The sequence below is a fragment of the Asparagus officinalis genome, chromosome 9, assembly GCF_001876935.1.
Source record: "Asparagus officinalis chromosome 9, Aspof.V1, whole genome shotgun sequence".
NCBI lineage: Eukaryota > Viridiplantae > Streptophyta > Magnoliopsida > Asparagales > Asparagaceae > Asparagus > Asparagus officinalis.
In genome coordinates this window covers 8246667-8257152 of record NC_033802.1, presented here as the reverse complement: position 1 = coordinate 8257152, position 10486 = coordinate 8246667, and the positions used below count along the sequence as shown (strand labels likewise).

At 34.8% G+C, this 10486-nt stretch overlaps 1 protein-coding gene across 1 annotated transcript; it reads right to left on the bottom strand.

Moving 5' to 3' along the window:
* On the bottom strand, nucleotides 783-6587 carry LOC109823157 (INO80 complex subunit D-like; the record flags this gene model as incomplete). Its single annotated transcript, XM_020389443.1, has 4 exons — nucleotides 783-1137; nucleotides 2155-2251; nucleotides 2391-2616; nucleotides 6217-6587. Coding segments are annotated over 4 exons (780 nt in total), but the record flags the coding sequence as incomplete, so codon positions are not given.

The following is a 10486-nucleotide window of genomic DNA, read 5'->3' as shown; positions in this document are numbered from 1 at the left end:
GAGACAAAAAAATTGAATACGAGTCACCAATATGTTGCTCTCGTAATAGCAAAATCCACTTAGTAGATGTGGATATTCCAGATGAGTTATGTGTCCTATATACAATACAATTTCCCTAAGCAAGTGAGTTATAATAGCATTTTTCATCCACATCGTTTAGGGTAAGATTTGATAGGGGCCCTGCATAAAAAAATTATATTTAGAGCACATGGTGAAAATATATCATAATCTCTCTGCTCTAATTTCACATAATTTCCCTGCTCTAATTTCGCAGAAAATAATTATTCATACTTTTAGTTTTACTTTATGACACATAGAATGAGCAATAAAATTGAATGAGAATATTAGATAATATAAATATGAGCGAAAAAACAACTAAAAGTTAACGTGAATATGAGTCAAACCACAACTAAATTTTTAATGGACAATTTGCAAGTAAATTTATATGCAAAATTTATTTGTGAATTGAATGATCACCCATCTTTTAAAGATTTCAAGATACTAATAAATAGAGATGTTGTGTTAGATTAATGTGTTTATAACTCATAAATAATAAATCACGTGGCCACAATCTGGGTTGAATGAAACAATGACAATATTTTATTTGAGAGAGATTATTGAGTTGATGATCAATCTCACAAAAAAAATTATTTTTTATTTTAACTCTATTTTTATTAATTTAAATAATTATGATATCCAACCACGTACATTGCACGTGCATCTCAACTAGTATTGAACTAAAAGAAGGGGATGGAGGAGGAGAGGAACTCAAGCAGTAAAAATTACAAAACAAAACAATTTGCGAGTACTTCCGTAGCAACCTATCAGAAACATCAATGCCACAAATTTACAACTCTTTCCAAAAACAAACGTAGCTGTAACTAATGTCCTATACAATGTGAAATAAAAAAAATTAAACATCAGCTCAATGCTAGATACTTGAGCAAACCTTTTTATTAGAAAAATCAATTTTGATAAAACCCGAGAACATTTTTTTACATCTTGGTAAGCCCCCGGAAAGAATTCAATTTTTGGTGAGACCCCAACGGCATCACTTAACCTTGGTCATGGAGGGGGAAAGTTGTGCCTTATCAGGGCTTGAGGCCATCATCCTCCCAACGCTGTCCTGCAACCTCCCTGCAACAAATACTACCAATCAGAAGATAGCATATTTTAATTAGGGTTCATTGTAGATAGAACCCTGTCATACCCATCTTTTGAAATTTGAACTTACTACCCATCTGGTTTTGTTGTTGCTGATAGACCACCCCCTGAGTGAAATTTTTTGACTCTTTCACCCGCAAGGGTCTATTTGTCAAAAAACAATTATCTTTGAAGGTAAGAGTGAAAAAGAATTTTACTCAAGAAGTCTGTTTACAACAATAAAACCAGAGAAATAGCTTGTTCAAAATACCAATACAAGGGATCTATCCACAATTAACCCTTTTGACTATTATTCCTCTAGCCCGAACAACAAAATAGCCACTTCAGGCGGTTATAAACAAAAACCATTGATAAAAAAAGCAAAGTTCATGAGCCATTAAGACATCTTTGACAACTAGAAAGTAAATGAAAAATGGATCAAAATTTGGACAGTAGTCCACTTTCTATTTTGTTTCTTGTTTAGCAGTTGGAAAGTGTTCTACAAGTAAATGAAAAGTGAGGGTGTTGCATCAACTGTTTAACACCGTTTTCACTTTCTTAACATTCTTGAGAGAGTAAATGTAAAATGAATTAAGAGAAAAGAGAGATTAATATTTTATTCTCTCCACCCATGCTATCCACTTTCCACTAACCACTTCTTCTAATAATAAAACAGTTTACACGAAAAAGGTGAATGGCACATAAATTTCGACCTCGATTTTGTACCTTTTCACCTTCTATCATCTAACCAGGACCAAATAGATAGTGACGAGAAAGTATTTCTCTTCTCTACCTGTCATTCAGTATTCGAAACACCCTAATGAAACAACTATCGGAAAGCTGAAACTAAGCTGAAACTGGAATATGATAGCGAGACAAACTGGTGAAGGACTAGCAGAATGGAAGCTAGTTTCAAGAATCTTACATGGGAAAAAGATAAATAAAGCAAACAAGTTGCAACTACAGTGTTTAAAAAGAAAGGAAAAAAAAAAGAAGCAGCTTTGAGTTTACCTCGTAAACTAGTGAATTTCTTTTCCACTGGAGGAGGTTTCTTGCCAATGACGCGCATCTCTCTCGTATCAGTTGTCCTCAGTGAAGAATCAAAAAACTAAACAGAAACAAACAAAACCATGATTATATAAGGTTGAACTAATTTTCCTAACCTTATCACATAATTGCAATTTTCTGCTTTCTTTCTTCCTGAAATGCAAACCACAACCATAGAAGATTTAACCAACATTGTTAACCTTATCTGCAGTTGTGGTTGCCATCAACTTTTCTCTTCTTCTGGCTTGAATTTGCCTCACACATTCAGAAATTAAGACATGAAACTTAGGAGGAGCTTTGTTCGAAGAATTAAGGCCTGCCTTCTTCAAGGCTTGTGAAATCTGCCTCTGATTCCTCTGATAGTGCACATGGCAGAGAGATGGCACTGTAGATCTAAGAATTGGCTTCCCACATTTAGGCTGTGAACTGTGCAATACCAACAAATCAAAATTAACTGAAAAACAGCATGAATACTCAGTATAGCAAACAGTTGTTTCATAAGGGAAGAGATGATTGTATCCCTACTGACTCTTAAACACATATTTTCAGCACAAATAATAGATGAAGAATACGAGAAGAATGCCTACAGCACAAGCACAAGTTCCCTATATGATGCCCAAGACATTAGAGTTATTATTGGCCATGTTTGTAATGTCGGAGAGACTAACTGTAATTTTAGACACCTCCATGGGAAAATGTGCATGCTAAAACATAGAAACACAACACAACAGCTACCAGAAGAAGGTCTAATAAATTTGCAACTGCATCAAGACGTTTATGTAATGAAGTTGCAAGTCAATGCATACATGCAAGTTCTATTTAGTACATGCTATTGTATACTAGGAGAGCCTCTTTAAGCAAATATAGCATGAAAAATAAAGCACTAGTCTAACCTAAATGACAGGATCAAACAATTTTGGTCTTAGCAATAGCAGGGCAGAGAAATAATCATCAATCTCTGTTTTTGGAAAAACACCTAACCAATGAGAGCAGAAATGTGTTTGTCACAGTGGTGATTAGTAGAAAGCAGTTGGTTGGTAGCGCTGTGGGGTGGACAAAGGCTTTCATTGATTTTTTTTTTCCTTTTGTTTCGTCCCTTCATCTTGTGTTTCTCATGCAAACTAGGGAACGTCATTCTTGCAGTTGTTTTATAAGGGGGAAAAGGAAAGGTGAGGAAGCATGAGACCAAACTGAACCTGCTGCCTAGCTTTAGAAGATAGCAGGCAGATAGCAAATAGTATGAACAAAAGAGCATCAATAAGCCATAAGGATACCTGTTGAGACCAACAACCTTTTATATGACAATCTAAAGCCACAAACAGTAGGGTGTCATAGAGACCAAAGCAGTAGCGTATATTTACACTGAACAGAGTGATGATTAAGGAGTAAAATATGTCAAAATATAACATAAACAGATAGTGTGATACAGTGATATTAAGAGATTGTATTAAATGAACAAATTTATTAATGAGTCATGTCTCTACGACACGTAAGATAACTAACTTATACAATAAGGTTATAAATTATTAAGTAAATTAGGGGGAAAAGGAAAAAAATGTTATTGATTTTAGCATAAAAAGATAACACAAGATTAACACAAGTTTGAAAATAAACTCGAGCTAACAAAAGACCGGTATTCACTGAGAAGAAGTGACTGTTATGAAGCATAGGTAAGACCATTGTTCATTAGGGAAATATTTCAAACATAAAGCACGAACAAGGAACTTTAAAAGAAAAAAAAAACATATACTCATAAATTCTCGGTTGCTTATATTTCATAGACAAGTCCACTGAAGTCTTCATTCAATGAGTTAATCAGTATGATGCCTTGAAGAGGATTCGAACCTCCACGCTCTTTAGCACGAGATAAATCTCGCGTGGCTACCCTTTCACCATCAAGGCATCTTGAGTGTGACATGTATATACCTATGCTAGATAGTAGGTTTATTTGAAAGTTGCAAAAATTACACGATAAAGTGTGATACAATATTAAACTGGAATATCAAAAATGTTATCATGCTAAATAGTTGTCCGAGTAATGATTAAAAAAACATATCATAATGGGACATCGTGTTCCCTAAATTAATAAAGAATCTGATCCATTTGAGTGCCAATGGACAGCTGCATGCCTCTGAAAATAAGTTTGCTTATGGGGCAACTACTCTTGAAGCAAAATGATCTGCATATTAAAACCCTCTGAATCACTTGAATAAATAAAATTTACTATTTGATTTCTTTGAAAGGTTAAATTACAGTTTAGTTTTCAATTATCTCAAGTGTTAGTTGGATGAGAGCGGTATATTATTTTGTTGGGCAGCAATTCTAAAAGTGCTATATTTAAATGATAACAACTGTCAAAAAAAATAACCCCAAGTCACTCTATTTTCAACTTTAATACCCCCAAAGTCTCTCTCTCTCTCTCTCTCTCTCTCTTGGGAGGCGGGCCTAAAAAATACCCCAAAGTTTACCTCATTTTCAAGCTTGATACCCTAATTTTTTGGCCAATAAAAAAAAGTTTTTATAAAATTTAAATTTGATACCCAACTTTAACAAAATTTAAACTTTGATACCACAAATTTTAACAAAATTTTAATGAAAAAAATTAAGTTTGGGGTATCAAAGTTTAATTTCATTGAACTTTGGGATATCAAAGTTTAAGATTTTGTTTAACTTTGGGATATTTTTTGGGCAAAAAAATTTTCAGGTATCAAAGTTAAAAATGAGGTAACCTTTGCTTTTGGGGTATTTAACTTAAGTGCAAATGACCCAATCTTTAAAGACAAGTTTTAAAAGGAAAGTAGGTAACAGCTTTATGTATGGAAAGGGAAGGAAACCTTATAAGGAAAGGTAATATGGAGAAGGAACTGTGATCAATTTACACTTCAGACTTCGTATGAGAGAGGACTAGATACATCCACAGAAGACAAGATTAGGCTTTATGTACGCACCGACATGGCGGTTTTAGAAGAAATAAACATGGGCCTCGGGGATGAATTGAGGTTGTAAATGTATTAAATGGGAATTGGAATTTTTATTTTCCTGTAATCTAGAGGCTTTTGGAAGAAAACTGTATTGTGATAAGATGCACTTCTAAAATATGACAAAGGCAATACAAGTATAATTTATGTCTGCGGCATGCTCTCATGGTTTTTTTTTTCTCATTCGCTCCCTACTTTTTTTCTGTTCTTGGCTTTCTCTCCGTGGCAAATGATTGTAATACAACGAATAGATATCCAAGCACCGACTACGTCCTATTAGTCCATGAAGCTAATATGCAAAACCCAAATTTACACAATACATGAAATAACACCTAAAATGTAAGAAAGAGATATAGTACATTTAGAGCTGTAAAGTTTAAACTTTTTCTACTTTACAAAAGTAGGCACCCCATACAACCATCTAGCCAATTAGCCTTTTATCATCTCAGCATCCGGACACCTCTAGAGTCTAGACCCAGAGCAAACTTGACCCACTTATGTTTATGTACAAATTGGTTGCATGTTAAGTCAAAGTTTCTACTTCTCCAGGAGATTTTTTTAAAAAACCGCATATGCATATTTAGCTTTACCGTATAATTAACATTATTCTTCCAAGGAAATAAAAAAAAAATTCTCCAAATGAATCTTCTCATTATGCCACGTACCATGTATTTAACTATTTTTATTTCAAAAATAATAAAAATGAAATAACCATACATATAGAATTGATGCTGCGGAGACAGTATGTGAGCATGTAACCCCTCAGAATTCCCCATAAAGTAGTGGGCATTCAAACCACCTAAAAGAAGCATGAGGGAGGAAACGCATCCTAATCAGCAGCGTTTGCAAAACAATGAAGACGGGTGACTGGTTCTGAGTGTTTCTTGAAGTATTTCTTGTAAAATTTCTCTAGTTTTTATGTACGGTTTATTTGTAATCATGAGGGAGGAAACGCATCAATCCCATGTATACCAAAGGCCCAAAATTTCATATACGCTTCTTTACTAAAATCCACACGAAGTCCTACAAAAAATTGAAAACTTGGTACCTTTTCGTCGCAAACGCGCAGCCCTTGTACAGAGTCTGCTTCTTATCAGACAATATGTGCTGATGACAGTACGTCGTCAGCGGCATCGCCTTCGATTTGCACCCTGAAGTCCCACACCTTTTCCTCTCCCCCTCCTCATTCTCCTCCTCCTCCCCCTCCAAAGGGCTCTTCCCAAACTCCCAATAGTAGTCCCGATGCTTAGCCCTAATCTCCTCAATCAGCGCCCAATAGTGCCTCCGATAAACCCTAGAGAGCTTCTTCGCGCGGAGAGATCGCCGGCGGAGGACCTCCTCGCGAGAGAGGAACTGGGGCTGGTGGAGCGCCGCCGCCTCGCCGGAGGGGCCCTCGCCGACATCGGGTCGAGATTGGGGTTAGGGTTTGGATTTGGACGTTCTGGAGGATTTTGGAGCTTGATTCCGCTCGCATTCGCCGAGCCAGTCGGCATTTTCCTTTTTCGGAAATTTTCTTTCTTTGTTCTTTTTTTTTCTTTTTCTTTGGGAGCAGGTGAGAGAGAAAGAGGGGGTTATTTATAGAGGATTTGTTGGCGGAGGAGCTGGGTTTCTGTTGCGAGTTCAAAGGGAAAATACACGTGTTTTACAGATTGACCCTTTAAAAATTTATTATTGCATGGCGCGCGCATGTAAGTTAAGCGTAACTCAGCGCACGCAGGTAAATTGCTAATAGTCTTCCTCGTGCTAGTGTGAACACCGTGCAAAGCACGGCATATTTTTTTTCTCATTATAGAAATTCTGGTTTAACTGCTATAGTATTTTTTAAAATTTAAATTATTGCAATATCCCGTCTCTGCCATAGTGTTCCCTTGTGTTGTAGTAACGTTTTTTCAAAAACAAAGTATTCAATTTCATGTTTGCTACAATAATAATGCTACAGCAAATCTTAGATTCTCTCGTTTATATAGAGGAATAGATATGTACCTCTTTGATATTATTTAGAACTTTGCACCTTTGAACTTATATTTTAATACTTGTTTCCCTTTAATTCGTGAGAAGCGAAAGACTAATAGATAGCTTGGAACTGACAAGACTAAGACAAATTACCTCTAGACTAGAGTTCATCTGAGAAAAAGGAAAATCAGCTTACAGATGTGACTTTAAGAAACAAATTAAAAAGTGGTAATTAGTGATCTTTCACATGATTATTCGTGTGTTTTTGTTGCTTTCCGTTGGTTCTAGTTATATGTAATAAATGAAATCCCTTTACTTTTGATAAGTTTCCTTTCTATGAGGAAAATTACAAAATTCTCAACTCTATTCTGTAAATGCATATGCAATTTTATGTCTTAATTACAAAGATCTACAATCTAGATAGTTAATCTACTCTTTGAAATTTTAAATTTTTATCTACTTCTAAATCGGTCTATTAACTGTCCTAAAAATGTCTAATATTGTATATTTCTGAAATATTACTTTCTAATATTGTAATATTTCTAAAGATTTTTTTAACCCAAAAAGAATACAGTCATTCCAAGAAACCCTTGGACTAAAAAATTCACCCTTTTATATTTTTATTATTGTAATTAATTTTATGTAGAAAATATTGTTAGGGTTCTGGTTTTGAACCTACACTCTTGTTTTGTTTTGATGATTTTACAAACAATTTATAACTAATTTTGTTTCCTAGTGATTGTGGCTTATTACAGGTTTATATCAGAGTTAAAGATTCAGATCAGCCATGTTTACAATCACTTAGGTATTATTGTATATATCGTGTGTTATTTTCTAAGCTCAATATATATTTATACACACACAGTTGTTTCGTTTCGTGAAAACAATGTGGCTTTGGTTTAACATCATGTTTACATTGTATATTGTTTATAAAAACGTTTTACAAAAGTTTTGCAATACACCTCTTTATCAAAATCAAATGTATATGTTTACATATTTACACATATATGTGCACATTTGCTAAAACGATGATCTTTAACAAATGGAAAATGTAATTTCCAAAATTTCTACACAAATATGTTTAATATCATGTTTATAAACTATTCCCAAAGTTTTACAATTTTTAGAATTTATTTGATATTTTTTAACAAGGTTCAAAGTTAAAATTTTCTGTGTACATGTTTATGAGTCGACTGATGAACAGTATTGAGTCGACTCACAAACTGCTGCGTAGTTTACAATTTGTTTCTGATAAGTCGACTTACAACATCATGAGTCGACCCATCAAATTGAGTCGACCCATGCCTGTCATAAGTCGACTCACAAACTGTGCTGGAAAATGAGTTTGTTTCTGATGAGTTGACTCATGATCTTATGAGTCGACCCATGGTTTATGAGTCGACTCATGAATTTTATGAGTCGACCCATAAGTTGGTTTTTAGCCTCTAACGACTACTTATGAGTCGACTCATGAACAATACTGAGTCGACTCATAACACTGTAACAGCTACTTTTAGTTTTTGTCTTCTTCTGGCTTTTGGTCTTTTTACTTGGGTTCTTGCTGATGTTTTGGGTTGTTATAAATACCCCCAATGCATTTAACATTCTGACCAACCTAGAGATTTGTTTAATTAAGTTTACAAGTGTTTAAGAGGTGTTTAAAGCCTTGTTTCAAGTTTTGTTTCAAAAGAGAAGTTTTACACAAAGAAGAAGCTTTCAATTTCAATTGAGGAATTCATCATCATCATCATTTCTTCAGTTCTTTGTGTTTATAGAGATATTTTTCTAAACTCTTTTATATAGTTGATTGATTGTCAATTTCATATTTATATCTTGCTATATTAAAATGAGGTAGAATTTCATTGTTCTCATTTATCACACACACCCTTATTAAGCTTAGATTATTTCATACAATATATTAGTGGGTATTGATGTGTGAATTAGTGAGAGTGAGCTTCATTGTGTTCTCATTCATTATAGAGAACAAAACATTATATTTGAGCTTATATTGTGAGTATCACTTGTAATACATTTGTACACCGAGAAAAGTGTGTGGTGAGAAACGGGGTCGAATCCAAGAGGAGTGGCGTCGGTTGACGAACCTAGGAATAGGTTATATCCGAGAACTTGAGGAGGAGGACACGGGCTAGAGACCAACACTTAGTGCGTATAGTGTGATTGTATAGTGATTGATTGTGAGAGTTTTCAGTGAGCTTGAAAACCGAGTGTGTAGAAGTTCCGACTTCCAAACTGGGTTGTGATAGTGGAGATCTCCTTGAGGTGAGGAGCGGGGACGTAGGTCGTGGGGACCGAACCTCGTAAACATATTATGTGTTTGTGTTTGCTTGGCGTTCATTTTTATTTGTGCTCACATCATATATCTCTTTATTGTGTCACATTTATTTACACTTGTGTTTATATATCCTTGCATATATTTCACCATATAGGATATATCTCTTTGTTCATATTACATATTTTTGTTCATAACATATTGTATATCTATCTTGTAAGAATAATTTATTAAATAAGTTTTAATTGGCATAAAATCGGATTAGATTAGCATAATACCCTAATCACCCCCCTCTAGGGTCTAACAAATATTTACTTTGTAACTTTTTGATTTTAAATTATTGCGTTCAAGGAAAAACTATTTGTTAAGATTTTAAACTTGACAGGATAAATCTATCTGTTAATTTGGTATTAAAGAGAACTCTGTATGTTTGATGATCAGATTTACATGATATATACACAATAAGTAGCCCATATACACAATCAGTAGTAGACACACTAGGAGGCGGCTGAGACAGCTAGGAGGCAGCTGAGGCGGTTAGGCACACATAGGGTGGCTGATATTATCTAACACCCCCTTCAAACTCACGTTGGATCGAACACCGAGAGTTTGGACAAGAAATAGCAAAACGCAGAAATAGTTTGAGCCTTGGTAAATAAATCTACCACTTGTTCCTTAGAGGGAACATATGAGAGTGTAATATTTCCAGCAACATGCTCCTGTTGTACTACATAACAATTCACCTGAATATGTTTGGTACGCTCATGAAATACTAGATTTGTAGAAATAGAGATGTCACTCTGATTATCACAGTATAAAGTGATAGAGGAAGTAATAAAGACATTGAGATCTCTTAGAAGAGTGCGGAGCTATTTGAGCTCAAATGTGGTGTCTACCAACGCTCTATACTCAAACTCTACACTAGAACTAGAGACAACGGCTTGACACTTACTACACCAAGAGATGAGAGATGAACCTAGAAAAATACAAAAGCTAGTAGTTGAACATCGAGTGTCTACATCATCAGCCCATCCAGTATCAGAATATGTACGAAGACACAAAGACAAGTCTGAGG